Here is a 21611-nt window from a genome sequence, read left to right as displayed (position 1 = left end):
AAAATGGACGAATGTTAAGTAGTTAGTTTTTATTGACAATATGTCATCTAATTTCTAGGAAAACTTTTTTTTTGAAGTTTCCCCATCATCCACGTTGTGCGGGCAGTTTAGCATTTAGCTCGCCTATAAAGCATACTTGCCAACCCTCCCGAATTTTCCGGGAGACTCCCGAAATTCAGCGCCTCTCCCGAAAACCTCCTGGGACAAATATTCTCCCGAAAATCTCCCGAGTTTCAGCCGGAGCTGGAGGCCACGCCCCCTCCAGCTCCATGCGACCTGAGTGAAGACAGCCTTTTTTCATGACGGGAGGACAACAGGGTGACAAGAACTAAATCATCCAGACTAGAGATAAATTGTATTATTATGTTTATCTTACCTAAAAATAAATATATATATTAATTAAAAAAAAAAAAAAAAAACATTTTTACTATATTTTGCTAAAAACATCTAAATTAATTGTATTTTTATTTGTATTTTTTCTGACTCCTTATTACATCCAGCCATAGAATTATACATTAAAATAAACATATTTGAAATAATTAATTTTAAATGATCATAATAATTCATTTAAAATGACCATATTTAATTATTAAAATAATTGCTTGTTTATCAACAACTTTAGCATTTTATTCATTACATTTTGAAGCTCTCAGAAGCCAAGTTATGTTATATTCCTTAATATTTATTTATGCAAGACAGTTTGACGTGTCAATTATCTAAACACAGTTTTGTTTGCATATTTTCAGGATGTATATATATATATATATATATATATATATATATATATATATATATATATATATATATATATATTTATGAAATACTTGACTTGGTGAATTCTAGCTGTCAATATACTCCTCCCCTCTTAACCACGCCCCCAACCGCGCCCCGCCCCCCCCCCCCCCCCCCCCCCCCCCCCCCCACCCACCCACCTCCCGAAATTGGAGGTCTCAAGGTTGGCAAGTATGCTATAAAGTAAAGCTGGGCGATTTGGCTAAAAACTGTATCACGATATAAGTGTTTTGTATTGGTCGATATCGATAATTATTGATATTTTTATGATCTATCGAAAATATGGATGAGGAGAAAATTATATGAAAGGTAAAACATTTTATTTCAAAAGTAACCTTCCTCTGATTGTAATATCCTCAGCTATCAAGACAGAAAGGACAGAAAATGTCAACACAAGGATAGAAAAACTAAACCAGGGGTGTCAAACTCATTTTAGATCGGGGGCCACATGGAGAAAAATCTACTCCCAAGTGGGCTGGACTGGTAAAATCACGGCACGATAACTTAAAAACAAAGACAACTTCAGATTGTTTTCTTATAGGCAGAATTCTTGACATACTAGGTTTTGCTCTTACACAATCGTATTAATATTTTTATTCTATTCTTACATGGGGGAAAAACAACAGTAAAAATGTAAGAAAAAAGAGCAAAAAAAAAATCAGTTTATGAGAAAAAAGCTGAAATATTCTAACTAATAATTGACAATAATATCCTTAGTCACCAAAAATACAAAGCTGATACAATATCTGTTTTTAGAGCTTAAATAAAAGAATATACGCATACTTTGACTTTTCAGTATGCCACCCCTGAACAAAAGTATCGATAGTTTGATTTGAGAATGGATATCAGAGCATAATGATCTGGTATTGGTGGTAACGATATTTCAGTATTGATATACACATCACTAGTTCCATACTTCAATCAGAAAAGACACCTCTGCCAAGAATCCAAACTTTGTGTATATATCTAGACAAATAAGAGACTTATTGTATAAGTAAAGAAGAACAGGCAGCAGCTCACACATTCTCATACTTTCTATAACAACCAGGAAGAAATGTCAGCCAGCTTGAAAAATTTTGATATTCAGAAAAATATATCTCAATTTGTGCTGTAGTTTCATTCATACTTCTTATATCCATTAATGTATTTTGTTGACCTATTTGTGTATTTTTTTCCATCTTGTTAAATTGCTACACATTTTTTGGCGAAGGATCAGAATCAGATATTCAAATAGTTCCCATCAAATCATTTCTAGCATTTGCAAAACCTCAACTATCACAAGTACTTCAATGTCTGACTAAGGACAACTATTTAATTGACGCTTTTGGTACCATCATTATTGAATTATTCTTAAAATTGTGTTTAAAACGCAGGTTTTATTTGTATTTACAATGGTTTAGTTGTGTTGTAATATACGTTTTGACCACACGGGGGACACGTTGTCTTATCTATGTGATGACAACGACACAGGTAATGGATTGTGACGTCACTGTAATGGACTTTGGAGAGGAAACTGTTTTACAGAGAAGACAATATTACAATTTTGAGAAAAACAATAAATGTATTTACTGGTATTAAGTTTGATTGTTGGTGAATTCATGTTTCTTTGCCCGTTTTGTCTGAATAAAGACTAATATCTACTCCACATCGAACAGACTTGTTGACAGTTGATGAAAAACTTCCCCCTGTTACTAAATAAAAAATAAAAAAATAATTCTAAATACGAAAAAATAAACCTCCCCGTCGGGGAATCGAACCCCGGTCTTCCGCGTGACAGGCGGAGATACTGTCCACTATACTAACGAGGATGTAGAGTAGCTGTTACATATTGCTATATAAACTGTATTGTAAATGTGTATGACACGTGACGTTGTAAGCACTTAAAGATAAACTGACGGCCATTGGATAAATGCTTGTCTTTGTCCCGCCCATCAGAGGGCTCGGCCTCGGCTGGAATGGACGCTGAGCTTCCGCCTGGTAATTGGATCTGTCTGAAGCGGAATCCTCTTTTTGATTGACAGTAAAATGAGCGAATCAGCGCTCTTAAAATACAGCGCAACGTCAGAGCATTTTTCAATTTTTTTTCGCTTTTACGATTTGATATTTCAGTTACCTTTTCTTTGTAATATCTAGCATTTTTAATATCTATTATCTGTCAATGGAGAATGTATTCGTATTATATATATAAATAAATATATTATATACATACTGCATATATTATATATGTAAAATACACAAATTTGTCCAGATACTTACACAAAGGTATTGTCATGTTATTTCATTGAATCACGGAACATGACACTCGTGGCGCTCCTTTCAATGAGCCCACACTGCGCGTGTCGCACCGGTACCAAAAAATTCTGGTACAGTTATTAGTATCCCAATTTTTTTTTTTAATTCTTTTTTTTTTCTTTACGTTTTTACCTTTTGTGTTTGATTATATTTCAACAATACACTGCAGGCCTCAAAATTTGAGCTGTGTTCAAGGCACAAAACAGGAAGTACATTTTCAACCCGCACCACCTCAATACCTCGTCTAAAAAATGGCACCATAGTATGAACATCAACACACCTTTTCAGTGTCTCCGTCGGTGTTCTACGAAAACTTCTTGTTGAATACAAAACATCATGGGCGTTAGCAAAAAAAATTCCATAAATTAGCGCACTGTTTTATAAGCCGGAGTGTTCAAAGCGTAGGAAAAAAGTAGTCCGAAAAATACAGTAGTCAACAAAATGAGGTTCTGATTTTTTGCTTTTATTGAAATATTTTCAGATGACTTGTGACCATAACTGCCTCCTCACAAGCAGTATATATATATATATATATATATATATATATATATATATATATATATATATACAGCAATTTTTTACGGTTGCATCGATTAATCGTTAAATGAGTGTAACTAATATAAATTAAGGATGTCCGATAATGGCTTTTTGCCGATATTGTCCAACTCTTAATTACCGATACCGACATCAACCGATACCGCTATATATACAATCGTGGAATTAACACATTATTATGCCTAATTTGGACAACCAAGTATGATGAAGATAAGGTCCTTTTTTTAAAAATTAATAAAATAAAATAAGATAAATAAATTAAAAACATTTTCTTGAATAAAAAAGAAAGTAAAACAATATAAAAACAGTTACATATAAACTAGTAATTAATGAAAATGAGTAAAATTAACTGTTAAAGGTTAGTATTATTAGTTAGTACTATTAGTGGACCAGCACAATCATGTGTGCTTACGGACTGTATCCCTTGCAGACTGTATTGATATATATATTGACATATAATGTAGGAACCAGAATATTAATAACAGAAAGAAACAACCATTTTGTGTGAATGCGTGTAAATGGTGTAAATTGTAAGTGTATCTTGTGTTTTTTTATGTTGATTTAATTAAAAAACAAAACAAAAAAAAACTACGATACCTATAAAAAAAAAAAAACCGATACCGATAATTTCCGATATTACATTTTAAAGCATTTATCGGCCGATATTATCGGACATCTCTAATATAAATGTATCAAATCTAGACCACATGGAGTGCCCGGAACTTAACATCTAAATACTCGATTGCAACTGGACTGTTCAGTTTGTCTTTTTAAAAAATGGTCTTTCCCCCCCAAAAAACCATTTACTTACATACATACATACAGTGCACATGAGAGCAGTGGTGTGTGGGTTCCATGATATGTCTGGCAGTTTTGTATTGTTTATTTAATTTTTACTGATGAACACATGTTAAAAGTACACTTAAATGTTTACATGGAGATGTAGTCTCTCTCCATACTGTAATAGATAATACTGGTTTATCACTACACTAAACACCTTTATTTGTTTATAGTGTACATTTAAGTTGTATTTACTTACAATCTTTTTGACTTGTTAATGGTCCCATTCTATTGCTGTTGTTGCTATATTGTTCGCAGAAAACACTTCTCCAAGTAGCACCCTAAAGAGCGATATTAAAATACAGCAGCATAGTAGGCCTAAGTATTCATTAAAAACAAGGCAGAGGTTTTATTTAATAAGTAGATTTAATATTTTTGGCCACTGCAACATTACACACAGTTTGAATATAGTAAGATAAAACATTGGTTTTATCTTACTATGGTAAGATAAAACCCGCGTACCACTAGTGGTGCATTTACCACAGTCACAATCCCTCTATTATCGCTTTTGTATTGTTGGTATTGCCCACTACATTTTATTTATATTTTTTTCCCTCTTTTTTGTGAGTGTTTTAGTTTTCCTTTCCTCTTGTAATTGAGTTACTGTGTCAAACTATTTCCCTCAGGTAGCAGTCTAGTAGGAGTCAAAGTCCAAGCCGCGGCCGTCAAACTCAAGGCCCGGGGACCACATTTGGCTCGCCACATCATTTAACGTGGCCCACGGAAGCTTGGAAGTAAAGTACTTAAGCTTCTCGTACTAAATGTATATGTTCTTTCCATTCTGCTAGAAAAAAAAATACATATACCGCATATAACTGCATATCTGTTTACCTTTAATATCATCTAATAATGCAATAAATATCATAAATTCCAACATTGTTCTTTGTTAACTTAAAAGTAAATAATTACCTGTTTGACTTGTGACTGTAAAGCAAGCTATCCATCAAATTGTACACTGCAACAACAACAGTAGATTTGACGTAATCATATCATGAGGAGAATCTTCATATATTTATATTCATAAATTATTCATTGTTACATGGGGCTCCCTGAGGGCAGCCATAACTGCGATATGGCCCTTGATGAAAACGAGTTTGACACCCTTGCTCTAGCCGATCCAGCTTTATTCATCTTGATTGTCAATCTATACATGTTTGTATTTATTTATAATAAATAAATAAATATATATATACAAACCCCGTTTCTCAACCAGCTATTGCAAGGAATTTAGGGATTTCACCATCTACGGTCCGTAATATCATCAAAGGGTTCAGAGAATCTGGAGAAATCACTGCACGTAAGCAGCTAAGCCCGTGACCTTCGATCCCTCAGGCTGTACTGCATCAACAAGCGACATCAGCGTGTAAAGGATATCACCACATGGGCTCAGGAACACTTCAGAAACCCACTGTCAGTAACTACAGTTGGTTGCTACATCTGTAAGTGTAAGTTAAAACTCTCCTATGCAAGGCGAAAACCGTTTATCAACAAAACCCAGAAACGCCGTCGGCTTCGCTGGGCCTGAGCTCATCTAAGATGGACTGATACAAAGTGGAAAAGTGTTCTGTGGTCTGACGAGTCCACATTTCAAATTGTTTTTGGAAACTGTGGACGTCGTGTCCTCCGGACCAAAGAGGAAAAGAACCATCCGGATTGTTATAGGCGCAAAGTTGAAAAGCCAGCATGTGTGATGGTATGGGGGTGTATTAGTGCCCAAGACATGGGTAACTTACACATCTGTGAAGGCGTCATTAATGCTGAAAGGTACATACAGGTTTTGGAGAAACATATGTTGCCATCCAAGCAACGTTACCATGGACGCCCCTGCTTATTTCAGCAAGACAATGCCAAGCCACGTGTTACATCAAGGTGGCTTCATAGTAAAAGAGTGCGGGTACTAGACTGGCCTGCCTGTAGTCCAGACCTGTCTCCCATTGAAAATGTGTGGCGCATTATGAAGCCTAAAATACCACAACGGAGACCCTCGGACTGTTGAACAACTTAAGCTGTACATCAAGCAAGAATGGGAAAGAATTCCACCTGAGAAGCTTAAAAAATGTGTCTCCTCAGTTCCCAAACGTTTACTGAGTGTTGTTAAAAGGAAAGGCCATGTAACACAGTGGTGAACATGCCCTTTCCCAACTACTTTGGCATGTGTTGCAACCATGAAATTCTAAGTTAATTATTATTTGCAAAAAAAAAATAAAGTTTATGAGTTTGAACATCAAATATCTTGTCTTTGTAGTGCATTCAATTGAATATGGGTTGAAAAGGATTTGCAAATCATTGTATTTCGTTTATATTTACATCTAACACAATTTCCCAACTCAAAAGGAAACGGGGTTTGTGTATATATATATATATATATATATATATATATATATAATACCTCCATTAATATATGATCTGCAGTATCTCAGTGGTTCTCAATCTTTTTTCCACCAAATACCACTTCAGAAAACACTTGGCTCTCCATGTACCACCACAATGACCAACGCTGAAATACAGTAGCGTAGTTGGCCTAAGTATTAATTAAAAACAAGGCAGAGGTTTTACTTAACAAGCATATTGAATATTTTTGGCCACTGGAACATTACACAAAGTCTGAACAGTAAAACTGTGTTAAACACTGTACTTTAATAAAGTGATCCTTTGGCTTACCCCTATATGAAGCCCGCATACCAACAGTTTTAGAATCACTGGTCTATTTCATAGACCATGGGTGTCCAAACGTTATCCAATGAGGGCCGCGTTCAGTACCATTTTGTACATTAAAGATGCTAAAAGCAAACCGATGTACGTCAATATATGCTAAGCTAGCTGAACAAGACATCCATGTTAGCTTCGTGTTATAGGTGACTAAGAAAATTGGTGTAATCTAATAACTAGGGCTGTCAAAAATAACAAGTTAACTCATGCGATTAATCACAAAAAATATTGCATGAATCACATATATACGCCGATTAATCACACAACCTATTTGGCTCTTTCACCTTCAATGGATTCTAACAATAAAAATGCATTTGTGACCAAGTGTCGGGGTCTCTTTTAATTGATTTGAAATTGTTAAGTTAATTGAAATCATGCAAGCGAGTTTATGCTACTAGAAATATTTGTGATTAATCATGAATAGTCCAATTTCAAAAGTGTGATTAATCAGATTTTTTCAAATGTATCGTTTGACAGCATTACTAAGAACATCGCCATAATAATGAATTCATTTAAGTGTTACTATCTGCTGTAGGGGCCAATAAAAAAACGAGCGGCCGGCCAAAATTGGCCCCCGGGCCGCACTTTGGACACCCCTGTCATGGACACATACTTGCCAACACTCCCGGATTTTCCGGGAGACTCCCGAAATTCAGCGCCTCTCCCGAAAACCTCCCGGGACAAATTTTCTCCCGAAAATCTCCCGGAATTCAGGCGGACCTGAGTGACGTGTCGACAGCCTGTTTTCACGTCCGCTTTCCCACAATATAAACAGCGTGCCTGCCCAATCACGTTATAACTGTAGAATGATCGAGGGCGAGTTCTTGGTTTCTTATGTGGGTTTATTGTTAGGCAGTTTCATTAACGTCCTCCCAGCGCGGTAACAACACACAACAACAGCAGTCACGTTTTCGTCTACCGTAAAGCAGTTAGTCTGCCGTAAACAGCAATGTTGTGACACTCTTAAACAGGACAATACTGCCATCTACTGTACATGCATATGTGACAATAACATCTACAGCTTTTAGAGAGTGCAGTGCACAACTTTGCACACAACAAGGAGACGAAGGAGAATGTATCATCAGAGAGGGTGTTCAGCATGGTTAGAAAAATAGTGACAGAGAATAGAACAAGGATGGACAATTCAACCCTTAACTCAACAATGAGTAGTTGAGTGTTATGTGTGTGTATATGTGTAAGTAAATGAACACTGAAATTTATTTATATATATATATAATAAAAAAAAAAAAAAAAAAAAAAAAAAAATATTTATATATATATATATATATATATATATATAGCTAGAATTCACTGAAAGTCAAGTATTTCTTATATATATATATATATATATATATATATGAAATACTTGACTTGGTGAATTCTAGCTGTAAATATACCCCCCCACCTCCCGGAATCGGAGGTCTCAAGGTTGGCAAGTATGCATGGACATCTAACTAGCACAGTGGTGCACAAACGTTTTGCTCCCAAGGGCCGAATGAAAATCTGCCAGTGTCAGCAATTTTTACCATGCAACAGCACCACCAGCCATGAATTTAGCCTCATATCGCCATTTATAAATAATACAGTTAGATTGTCAGGTTCAACAGATGACAACTAGTTAGCCTGTAAAAAAATAATTATCCAGTTATTTTGGAAAAAAAACTGGTAGCTCAGTCATCAGAACTTTACTGTAAAATTTACGGGGTTTTTAATTCTAAAAACTCTACCAATGTTTTTTCTATGTTAAAATTCTGGTGAATGAGCTGCCTTTTTTTTTTTTTTTTTTACCGTAAAATATACTGCAAATGTGTTTTACAATGCATTTCTGTAAATTACTAAACGGTACCACGATTGTTTTTATGGTAAAATTTTGCTGACTCAGCCACCAGTTTTTTGTGTGTTTTTTTTTACAGAAAAATCTACTGTAAATATTTTTACAGTGAAATGAAAAAACAGTACAACTGTTGTTTTTTATGTCACAATGCTGGTGACTGAGCTGCCAGTTTTTTTTTTACGGAAAATCTAGTGCAAGTTGTTTTTTTTGTTTTGTTGTTGTTTTTTTATACAGTAAATTAAAAAACACCACCATTGTAATTTCTATAGTAAAATTAAATTATTATTTTTTTACATTAAATAAAAAAACACCACCACTGTTATTTCTATGGTAAAATTAAATTATTATTTTTTTTACTGTAAATTAAACAAACACCACCACTGTTATTTCTACGGTAAAATTAAATTATTATTTTTTTTTACTGTAAATTAAACAAACACCACCACTGTTATTTCTATGGTATAATTATGGGTGACTGCGTTGCCCCTTTTTTACAGAAATATCTACGGTAAACATTTTTTTACAGTGCATTACTCTAAATTGATTAACATTCGAGTGATTGAACTGCCATTTCTTTACTGTCAAACCTACTGCAAGTTTTTTTTTTTTTTTACTGTGCATTACTGTGAAATAAAAAAAGAGTACCACTATTATTTTTATGGTAACATTTTGGTGACTCAGCTGCCAGTTTTTTTTACAAAAAAATGTCAGGTAAATATTTTTTACAGTTTTTTTTATTTACAGTGCATTACTGTGAAATAAAAAAAAGAGTACCACTATTATTTTTATGGTAAAATTTTGGTGACTCAGCTGCCAGTTTTTTACAAAAAAATGTCGGGTAAATATTTTTTACATTTGTTTTTTTTTCACAGTGCATTACTGTGAAATAAAGAGTACCACTATTATTTTCATGATAAAATCTTGGTGGCTCAGCTGCCAGTTTAAAAAAAAAAAATGTTGTGTGTATATATATATATATATATATATATATATATACATATATATATATATATATATATATATATATATATATATATATATATATATATATATATTTTTTTTTTACACTGCATTGCTGTGAAATAAAAAAAGAGTACCACTATTATTTTTATGGTAAAATTTTGGTGACGCAGCTGCCTTTTTTTTTTTTTTTTTTACAAAAAATGTTGGGTAAATGTTTTTTTTGACTTTTTTTTTTTGACTGTGCATTACTGTGAAAAAAAAAAAAAAGAGTACTACGGTACTATTATTTTCATAGTAACATTTTGGTGACTCAGCTGCCATTTTTTTTTACAAAAAAATGTCAGGTAAATATTTTTTACATTTTTTTATTTTTTTACAGTGCATTACTGTGAGAGAGAGAGAGAGAGAGAGAGAGAAAAAAGAGTACCACTATTATTTTTATGGTAAAATTTTGGTGACTCAGCTGCCAGTTTTTTACAAAAAAATGTGGGGTAAATTTTTTTTTCAGTTTTTTTTTTTTTTTTACAGTGCATTACTGTGAAATAACAAACAGTACCACTATTATTTTTATGATAAAAATTTGGTGATTCAGCTACCAGTTTTTTTTACCAAAAAATCTTGGGTAAATATTTTTTAAATTTTTTTATTTTTTTATTTTTTTTTTACAGTGCATTACTGTGAAATAAAAAAAGAGTACCACAATTATTTTTATGGTAAAAATTTGGTGGCTCATTCGCCAATTTCTTTTTTACAAAAAAATATTGGTAAATATTTTTTACAGTGCACTGCTCTAAATTTAAAAACACTAGCACTGTTTTTACATAAAAATTCTGGCGATGAGCTTCTACTTTTTTGCCGTTATATCTACATACGTTGTTTTTACAATGGAAATATTATACTGTAAATGGAAATATGGTACCAGTGATGATTTTTACGGAAAACTTTGGCGACTGCGCTGCCAAGTTTTTACCGTAAAATCTACTGGCTTTTTTTCCCCACAATGTAGCCTTGCGGACATGCCATCAATGATTGTGCAACTTGAAAGAGGTCAGTATGATACATTTAGTGACCACTAGCCACCATTGGCGCCGATCCAGAGACAATGCGACGCACCCACGTGGGATGGATGGCAAGTTTCAATCTTTAAAATAATTTTTGAAAAATCAATTTTGCTGTAGTTAATTTTGTGGCGAGTTTGGTCCGTTTTACAAAATAATAAAGCCCGAAATCATATGGGATATTAACTTCGCAGAACGTCTATTATTTTTTTAATACACACACTCCAAAGACATGCACCTGGGGATAGGTTGATTGGCAACACTAAATTGGCCCTAGTGTGTGAATGTGAGTGTGAATGTTGTCTGTCTATCTGTGTTGGCCCTGCGATGAGGTGGTGACTTGTCCAGGGTGTACCCCGCCTTCCGCCAGAATGCAGCTGAGATAGGCTCCAGGACCCCCCGCGACCCCAAAAGGGACAAGCGGTAGAAAATGGATGGATGGATGGCAAAGTGGGTAATCAAGTCACTTTAAATGTGCCAAATCTTTCAGTTGCATTAGTTGTCATTTTATATATATATATATATATATATATATATATATATATATATATATATACACACCTATATATATATGTATGTATATATATACATACATATTTATATATATATACACCTATATATATATATGTATGTATATATATATATACATACATATTTATATATATATGTACGTATATATATATGTATATATATATACATATATGTATACGTATATATGTATATGTATATATGTATATGTATATATATATATATGTATATATATATGTGTGTATATACGTATATATGTATATGTATATATATATGGATATATATATATGTATACGTATATATGTATATGTATATATATATGTGTATGTATATATATATATATATATATATTCCATCCATCCATTTTCTACCGCTTGTCCCTTTTGGGGTCACGGGGGGTGCTGGAGCCTATCTCAGCTGCATTCGGGCGGAAGGCGGGGTACACCCTGGACAAGTCGCCACCTCATCTTATATGTATATATATGTGTGTATATATTTATACATACATATATATATATATATATGTATATGTATATATATATGTATATATATATATATATATATATATATATGTATATGTGTATATATATATATTCCATCCATCCATTTCCTACCGCTCGTCCCTTTTGGGGTCACGGGGGGTGCTGGAGCCTATCTCAGCTGCATTCGGGCGGAAGGCGGGGTACACCCTGGACAAGTCGCCACCTTATCTTATATGTATATATATGTGTGTATATATTTATACATATACATATATATATATATATATATTATGTTTTAATACTGTGTCAATCCGTATTGTTGTTTTATTATTATTTTTTTACATTTTGTCCACATTTTCAAACCCCGCCCCCGCCTGCATCCCCCGTGGCCCCACCCACTTCTTTCCCGCCGCATCCCATCCGGCTCGGCGTGGACGCGCAGCGCGGGCACGCGGGAGGAAGCTGCTCGGCGGCGTAAAGGCGAGAGGAGGTTCGACGTGACGTGACGCGACGTGACGCGAGGCGAACGCGACGTGACGGCAGGGACTGCGGACAGAAGCGGTCGTCGCCTCCCCCCCGGAGAACGGACGTTATTATACTCCCTCCCCACACACACACATGACCGGGACGTCGGAGCGGTGGATTGTGGCTCGCGTGTCCGGACGCACGACGCTGGTCTCGGGCTGACTTGTTGGCTCCGACCCGTCGGAGGGCAGCGGCGGACCGGAGGCGGCTCGGCTGGAGGAGGTAATTCACGCCACTTCTTCTTCTTCTTTTTTTTTTGGACGTGACGTCGCCACGTTACACGCCGGCTGTCATGAACGTCAGCCTGATGTTGGGTGTGAGGGGAATGACATGGAAGGATCCAGAAGGTAGCAGCCTGGAAGGCACCCTAAGCAAGCCCGTCCTCCCTGGTCGTATGAATGTCACTCTGTTCGCTTACATAACGCATAAATGTGCCTTTGCAGATGTTGGTGAGCATCCATTGTGTAGTCTTGTCATGACTGCTGGTATTTTCAACGGATGCTTGCTAGTGATGCTGCAGTGCTTGCAAGCTCAGTGGACTGTGAGTCAACAATTGGTAAAACCTTTCATTGTGACATTTATTTACTTGGCTATGGGTATTTATTGTGGTTATCAAACAAAAGGCCTTTTCTGCATCATGTCGGTTGCAGTGGACTAGTCTTGTACCGTGGCCTCCAAACGTAGAAATGACCCCAAACCGCGTAAGAAACGTTAAAGAAAAAAATGCTGCAAATGCCGAATGTTTTTGGGTGAGGTTGTTGACGTGTTGAAACAGGCCCGACGTGGACACCACTGAGGTCCAGCAGCCCACATGGGAGATGCCCCTCAGGGACATCCTTATCCTCCTCATGGCGTCTCTATTTGCTGCAAAAGCACCACAATGACATAGGGCTGAAAACTGCATCACGATATAAGTGTCATCATCATCATCATTTCTTTTTATTCCTTTCATGAAAGTTAAAGTACCAATGATTGTCACACACACACTAGGTGTGGTGAAATTAGTCTCTGCATTTGACCCATCACCCATGATCACCCCCTGGGAGGTGAGGGGAGCAGTGAGCAGCAGCAGTGGCCGCGCCCAGGAATAATTTTTTGGTGATTTAACCCCCAATTCCAACCCTTGATGCTGAGTGTCAAGCAGGGAGGTAATGGGCCCATTTTTATAGGCTTTGGTACGACTCGGCCGGGGTTAGAACTCACAACTAGGGATGATTTTTGCCGATATTCCGATATTGTCCAACTCTTTAATTACCGATATCAACCGATACCGATATCAACAGATATATGCAGTCGTGGAATTAACACATTATTTTGCCTAATTTGGACAACCAGGTATGGTGAAGATAAGGTACTTAAAAAAATAATAATAATAAAATAAGATAAATAAATTAAAAACATTTTCTTGAATAAAAAAGAAAGTAAAACAATATAAAAACAGTTACATAGAAACTAGTAATTAATGAAAATGAGTCAAATTAACTGTTAAAGGTTAGTACTATTAGTGGACCAGCAGCACGCACAATCATGTGTGCTTACGGACTGTATCCCTTGCAGACTGTATTGATATATATTGATATATAATGTAGGAACCAGAATATTAATAACGGAAAGAAACAACCTTTTTGTGTGAATGAGTGTAAATGGGGGAGGGTTTTTTTTGGGGTTGGTGCACTAATTGTAAGTGTATCTTGTGTTTTTTATGTTGATTTAATAAAAAAAAACACAAAAAAACGATACCGATAATAAAAAACTCGATACCGATAATTTCCGATATTACATTTTAACGCATTTATCGGCTGATAATATCGGCAGGCCGGTATTATCGGACATCTCTAATATTTATATATATATCTATCTTTCCATGCATCTTTTCACTGCATTAATTGTATCTATACGCCATCTACTCACTTTGTCGTTGCTAAAAGCAGCTGTTAGGGGCACCTCTGGTTTATTTTGCAACCAACTTGAGGTTTCCAGGTTCGAACCCCGCTTCCGCCATCCTAGTCACTGCTGTTGTGTCCTTGGGCAAGACACTTTACCCACCTGCTCCCGGTGCCACCCACACTGGTTTAAATGCCATCCATCCATTCATCCATCCATCTTCTTCCGCTTATCCGAGGTCGGGTCGTGGGGGCAGCAGCCTAAGCAGAGAAGCCCAGACTTCCCTCTCCCCAGCCACTTCGTCCAGCTCTTCCCGGGGGATCCGGAGGCGTTCCCAGGCCAGCCGGGAGACATAGTCTTCCCAACGTGTCCTGGGTCTTCCTCGTGGCCTCCTAAACACCTCCCTAGGGAGGCGTTCGGGTGGCATCCTGACCAGATGCCCGAACCACCTCATCTGGCTCCTCTCGATGTGGAGGAGCAGCGGCTTTACTTTGAGCTCCCCCAACCTACCGATCTCAGGGTGGACACTCTAACCACTAGTCCACTGAGTATATATGTGTACATATACAGGTAAAAGCCAGTAAATTAGAATATTTTGAAAAACTTGATTTATTTCAGTAATTGCATTCAAAAGGTGTAACTTGTACATTATATTTATTCATTGCACACAGACTGATGCATTCAAATGTTTATTTCATTTAATTTTGATGATTTGAAGTGGCAACAAATGAAAATCCAAAATTCCGTGTGTCACAAAATTAGAATATTACTTAAGGCTAATACAAAAAAGGGATTTTTAGAAATGTTGGCCAACTGAAAAGTATGAAAATGAAAAATATGAGCATGTACAATACTCAATACTTGGTTGGAGCTCCTTTTGCCTCAATTACTGCGTTAATGCGGCGTGGCATGGAGTCGATGAGTTTCTGGCACTGCTCAGGTGTTATGAGAGCCCAGGTTGCTCTGATAGTAGCCTTCAACTCTTCTGCGTTTTTGGGTCTGGCATTCTGCATCTTCCTTTTCACAATACCCCACAGATTTTCTATGGGGCTAAGGTCAGGGGAGTTGGCGGGCCAATTTAGAACAGAAATACCATGGTCCGTAAACCAGGCACGGGTAGATTTTGCGCTGTGTGCAGGCGCCAAGTCCTGTTGGAACTTGAAATCTCCATCTCCATAGAGCAGGTCAGCAGCAGGAAGCATGAAGTGCTCTAAAACTTGCTGGTAGACGGCTGCGTTGACCCTGGATCTCAGGAAACAGAGTGGACCGACACCAGCAGATGACATGGCACCCCAAACCATCACTGATGGTGGAAACTTTACACTAGACTTCAGGCAACGTGGATCCTGTGCCTCTCCTGTCTTCCTCCAGACTCTGGGACCTCGATTTCCAAAGGAAATGCAAAATTTGCATGGTTGGGTGATGGTTTGGGGTGCCATGTCATCTGCTGGTGTCGGTCCACTCTGTTTCCTGAGATCCAGGGTCAACGCAGCCGTCTACCAGCAAGTTTTAGAGCACTTCATGCTTCCTGCTGCTGACCTGCTCTATGGAGATGGAGATTTCAAGTTCCAACAGGACTTGGCGTCTGCACACAGCGCAAAATCTACCCGTGCCTGGTTTACGGACCATGGTATTTCTGTTCTAAATTGGCCCGCCAACTCCCCTGACCTTAGCCCCATAGAAAATCTGTGGGGTATTGTGAAAAGGAAGATGCAGAATGCCAGACCCAAAAACGCAGAAGAGTTGAAGGCCACTATCAGAGCAACCTGGGCTCTCATAACACCTGAGCAGTGCCAGAAACTCATCGACTCCATGCCACGCCGCATTAACGCAGTAATTGAGGCAAAAGGAGCTCCAACCAAGTATTGAGTATTGTACATGCTCATATTTTTCATTTTCATACTTTTCAGTATTTCTAAAAATCCCTTTTTTGTATTAGCCTTAAGTAATATTCTAATTTTGTGACACACGGAATTTTGGATTTTCATTTGTTGCCACTTCAAATCATCAAAATTAAATGAAATAAACATTTGAATGCATCAGTCTGTGTGCAATGAATAAATATAATGTACAAGTTACACCTTTTGAATGCAATTACTGAAATAAATCAAGTTTTTCAAAATATTCTAATTTACTGGCTTTTACCTGTATACACATAGCCTATACATATACATGTGTACATATTGTATTATTATGGATATATAAAATATTTCATCCATCCATTTTCTACCGCTTTTCCCTTTTTCATATAATTGGAAATTAAGAGTATGTAAACGTTTGACTCCTACCTTGTTTACTTCCGTGACAACCCCCTAAAATGTTGTAATCAATAAGAAATATCAAGCAGCTAAAATGCGGCAAACATGGATAGGTGTGGAGAGTGTTTCCCTACTTGCTTCGTAATGAATGGGTGTAATTTTTTATTTTGTATGGGATGATGATCACCCCCCGGGAGGTGAGGGGAGCAGTGAGCTGCAGCGGTGGCCGCGCCCGGGAATCATTTTTTGGTGATTTAACCCCCAATTCCAACGCTTGATGCTGAGTGTCAAACAGGGAGGTAATGGGTCCCATTTTTATAGGCTTTGGTATGACTCGGCCAGGGTTTGAACTCACGACCTATCGATCTCAAGGCGGACACTGTGTGCACGCTCTCATCCAAAAACAGGGGAATTATGCAATACTGCATACTGTACATCAGTGGCCAAAGAAGAAGCCTTCATTTATTTATTTATTTGGGTCAGCCTTCCACAAATGCGGTTTTGGTGCTTGCGTTTCACCCTCGCTCATGAACAAATCATAACGTAAATGTTTTGCCAGAACATAAAATACGTAGCAGAATGGATCTCAGGGGGGGGGGGGTGATTAGCGATGTACTGTACACATTAAAAGTGCAAAGAGATAAGGGAAGTGAAAGAGAAGTGTGTCTGCATGCGTCGTCCATTTCTTTGGGAATCAAATACAAGCAGTCTTGAAAGGCAAAGTATTCTCCGCACAAGTAAGAGTGGAGACCCACCTCCACAAGCCCGTTAGGGAGTGCTACTACTGTGTGCGGAAAACAGACAAAAGGTCTATCGTTTAATTGGCATGATTGTGGCACTTGCAAAAATAATGACCTTGCACAAAATATGTAATCAGAACAACCCGAGGGTCCGCTGGTTCAATCCCCACCTAGTACCAACCTCGTCATGTCCGTTGTGTCCTGAGCAAGACACTTCACCCTTGCTCCTGATGGGTGCTGGTTAGCGCCTAGCATGGCAGCTCCCTCCATCAGTGTGTGAATGTGTGTGTGAATGGGTAAATGTGGAAGTAGTGTCAAAGCGCTTTGAGTACCTTGAAGGTAGAAAAGCGCTATACAAGTACAACCCATTTATCATTTCTAACTCCAAATAAGAATAAAAAAATAAAAATTAATTACTTTTTTTTACTATGTAAAAAAAAAGACTCAAAATAATCCACAAACTGATAGAAATCGGGGTAATGCAGCATAACTGAACGTTAAATTGAATAAATGCATCTGGCCCTTTTGTTAGTGATCAATGACAGCAACACATTTGTGTACAAAATAAATAACCTGAACCACCGCAAATCAGACTGGAAATAGTCCACTAAATCATAGAAATTGCATCAATACAGCAGAGCAGAAGTGGAATGTGTCAATGTGAGCACAGGAGAGGAATGGGGAATTGAACCTAAGTCCACCACGGTACCAATGAGCCCTAATCAAAGTGAAGCGCTCTTATTTTGGGGAAAAAAAAAACGAGAGCGTTTTCGCTGTGAAAAAACGTGAACATTTCCTCACGTGACCTATTCTTACGTAACGTGCAAAGAGCATCGCTCTGACGGCTCCAGCTGCTAATTTGCCGCGAAAGCAGCTCCTGTCGACGCGTGACGGGACGTCCCGCCATGTTTTAAACACGCTGAAGGTCGCAGAAACCACATAGGTGTTGAATAATTCACGCAGGCTTCTTGACACATTTTCTACATTTCCCACGTCTGTTTTAATCAGCGCTTTAACAGTTTTGTCTTTCACCATTCCCTCCCACCTCGTCCTGATGCGGATGAACGCAGCCTCTTCTTCTGCTATGTACATTAGCCGACACCTCTACACCACTAAGTAGGCGCCATCTTGTCCATGACTTTATAGTCATATATCTATCTTCATGTACGTGTGTGTGTGTGTGTGTGTGTGTGTATGTGTATATATATATATATATATATATATATAAGGGATGTCCGATAATGGCTTTTTGCCAATATCCGATATTCCGATATTGTCCAACTCTTTAATTATCGGTACCGATATCAACCGATACTGATATCAACCGATATATGCAGTCGTGGAATTAACACATTATTATGCCTAATTTGGACAACCAGGTATGGTGAAGATCAGGTACTTTTTAAAAAAATTAATAAAATAAGATAAATAAATTTAAAAACATTTTCTTGAATAAAAAAGAAAGTAAAACAATATAAAAACAGTTACATAGAAACTCGTAATTAATGAAAATGAGTAAAATTAACTGTTAAAGGTTAGTACTATTAGTGGACCAGCAGCACGCACAATCATGTGTGCTTACGGACTGTATCCCTGTATTGATATATATTGATATATAATGTAGGAACCAGAATATTAATAACAGAAAGAAACAACCCTTTTGTGTGAATGAGTGTAAATGGGGGAGGGAGGTTTTTTGGGTTGGTGCACTAATTGTAAGTGTATCTTGTGTTTTTTATGTTGATTTAATAGAAGAAAAAAAACACAAAAAAACCCCCGATACCGATAATTTCCGATATTACATTTTAACGCATTTATCTCTAATATTTATATATATATCTATCTTTCCATGCATCTTTTCACTGCATTAATTGTATCTATACGCCATCTACTCACTTTGTCGTTGCTAAAAGCAGCTGTTAGGGGCACCTCTGGTTTATTTTGCAACCAACTTGAGGTTTCCAGGTTCGAACCCCGCTTCCGCCATCCTAGTCACTGCTGTTGTGTCCTTGGGCAAGACACTTTACGCACCTGCTCCCAGTGCCACCCACACTGGTTTAAATGCCATCCATCCATCTTATTCCGCTTATCCGAGGTCGGGTCGCGGGGGCAGCAGCCTAAGCAGGGAAGCCCAGACTTCCCTCTCGCCAGCCACTTCGTCCAGCTCTTCCCGGGGGATCCCGAGGCGTTCCCAGGCCAGCCGGGAGACATAGTCTTCCCAACGTGTCCTGGGTCTTCCCCGTGGCCTCCTACCGGTTGGACGTGCCCTAAACACCTCCCTAGGGAGGCGTTCGGGTGGCATCCTGACCAGATGCCCGAACCACCTCATCTGGCTCCTCTCGATGTGGAGGAGCAGCGGCTTTACTTTGAGCTCCCCCCGGATGGTAGAGCTTCTCACCCTATCTCTAAGGGAGAGCCCCTGGTTTAAATGTTACATAGATATTGGGTTTCACTATGTAAAAGCGATTTGAGTCACTAGAGAAAAGTGTTATATAAATATAATTCACTTCACTTCACTTCACTTCACTGATGACGTTCTCTACCTATGTAATGACTTTAACGTAAGTGTTTGATATCGTTACTCTTGCTGATCGTACAATAAACTTAAGAGAAAAACCATAAAGTGAGGCATTCAGTACTGTGCTGCACCCTAAGGATATGATGGGATAGGATAGGATAGACTTTATTTATCCCACAATGGAAACATTACTGAATGTGGTTGCAGTGCTGATACAAAAAGTCCACACAAAATAAGGTAAAAAAACCACATGAAAACAAGAGTTAAACATCAAAGAATACAAAAAGATATGAAAGACATTAAAAGAGCAGAGAGCTGATGCAATTAGCTGACACTTCAGCGGCGCCATTTCTACATAAAAGTACAAAATTAAAACATAACAAAAAGCAAAAAATGAGCAAAAAATAAGACATGTTGTGCACATACGATTGCAACATGCATAAACCAACAAAAAAACAATATAATAAAACAGATCCAACAAAGCAATCAAATCAAAAATATTTTAATTTCCATAAACTGTCCCTTTTTCCCATAAAAACATTCCCTTATTTTCGCTGAAAACTTTCCTAGTTTTCTGTGAAAATGTCCCTTATTTTCCATAAAAATTTCCACTATTTTGCGTAAAAATGTTCCTTATTTTTAGTGACATTTCCATTTATTTTCTGGAAAAATGTTTCTTGTGTTCCGTCAAACATTTTTTATTTTCTGTTAAAATGCCCCTTAGTATGTTTGTAAAAATGTTCATTATTTTCAGTAAAAAAAAATCCCTATATTTTCTATAAAAATGTTTTTTATTTGCCGTAAAAAGTTGCCTTAATTTCCGTAAAAAAATGTCCCTCATCTTGCATAAAAACATCTTTTAATTTGCGTTAAAAAAAATCAGACCTTACGTTCCGTAAAACTTCGATATTTTTTGTCATTAAAAATGTCCCTTATTTTCTGTTAAAAAAGTTCTTATTTCTCGTAATATTCCCTTACTTTTCTATACAAGTTTCTCAAATTTTCCGTGAAAATGTTCGTTATTGTTCATAAAAAAAATCCTTTTATTCTTAGCTGGTCAGGATGCAGAAAGGTGTGGCTCATAAAAATGACAATTTTGCGATAAAATTTCCATTATTTTCCATAAAATGTCCCTCATTTTTAGTAAAAATGTATCTTATTTTCCTTAAAATTTGGCCTTATTTCCCTAAAATGCCTCTTACTTACCATTAAGATGTTCCTTATTTTGCGTAAAAAATGTCCCTTATTTTCCACAAAATGTCACTTATTTTGCGTAAAAATGTACCTTTTTTTCCACTTAAATTGTCCTTATCTTCCATAAAATGTCCCTTATTTTATATAAACATTTTCCTTATTTTCAGAGATATTTCCGTTTATTTTCTGTAAAAATGTTTATGTTCCGTAAAACATTTTTTATTTTCCATAAAAATGACCCTTATTTTGCGTAGAAAATGGCCATTATTTTTCATAAAATGTACCTTATTCTCCATAAAAATGTTTTTTTATTTTCTGTAAAATGCCCCTTATTATATGTTTATATGTAACATTTTTTAATTATTTCCCGTAAAAAAAAAATCCCTTTACTTTCCATAAAGTGTTTTTTATTTTCCGGAAAAAGTTGCCTTAGTTTCCC

General features: G+C 36.9%; 1 protein-coding gene and 1 non-coding gene across 7 annotated transcripts in view; one reads left to right on the top strand and one right to left on the bottom strand.

Moving 5' to 3' along the window:
* The window catches only part of LOC133572122 (unconventional myosin-IXAa-like), a 278579-nt gene that overhangs the window by 12748 nt on the left and 244220 nt on the right, over nucleotides 1-21611 (top strand). The window contains exon 1 of one of the 6 annotated variants that reach the window (XM_061924844.1): nucleotides 12550-12800. The exons of 4 other annotated variants lie outside the window; for them this stretch is intronic. Coding sequence is in view for 1 of the 2 variants with exons in the window: in XM_072911883.1 (XP_072767984.1) it covers nucleotides 13008-13027 (20 nt within the window). In the remaining variant the exon portion in view is untranslated. Of the gene's footprint in view, nucleotides 1-12549; nucleotides 12801-12825; nucleotides 13028-21611 lie in introns of those variants that run through there. One more of the 6 variants, XM_072911883.1, reaches the window with a different exon arrangement.
* trnad-guc (transfer RNA aspartic acid (anticodon GUC)) lies at nucleotides 2529-2600 on the bottom strand. The gene has a single exon. It is a non-coding gene; the product is annotated as a tRNA-Asp (tRNA).

The sequence above is a fragment of the Nerophis lumbriciformis genome, linkage group LG29 (assembly GCF_033978685.3).
Source record: "Nerophis lumbriciformis linkage group LG29, RoL_Nlum_v2.1, whole genome shotgun sequence".
Lineage (NCBI taxonomy): Eukaryota > Metazoa > Chordata > Actinopteri > Syngnathiformes > Syngnathidae > Nerophis > Nerophis lumbriciformis.
Note: the sequence above shows the minus strand (reverse complement) of the source record. Positions and strands in the feature narration are given on the sequence as shown.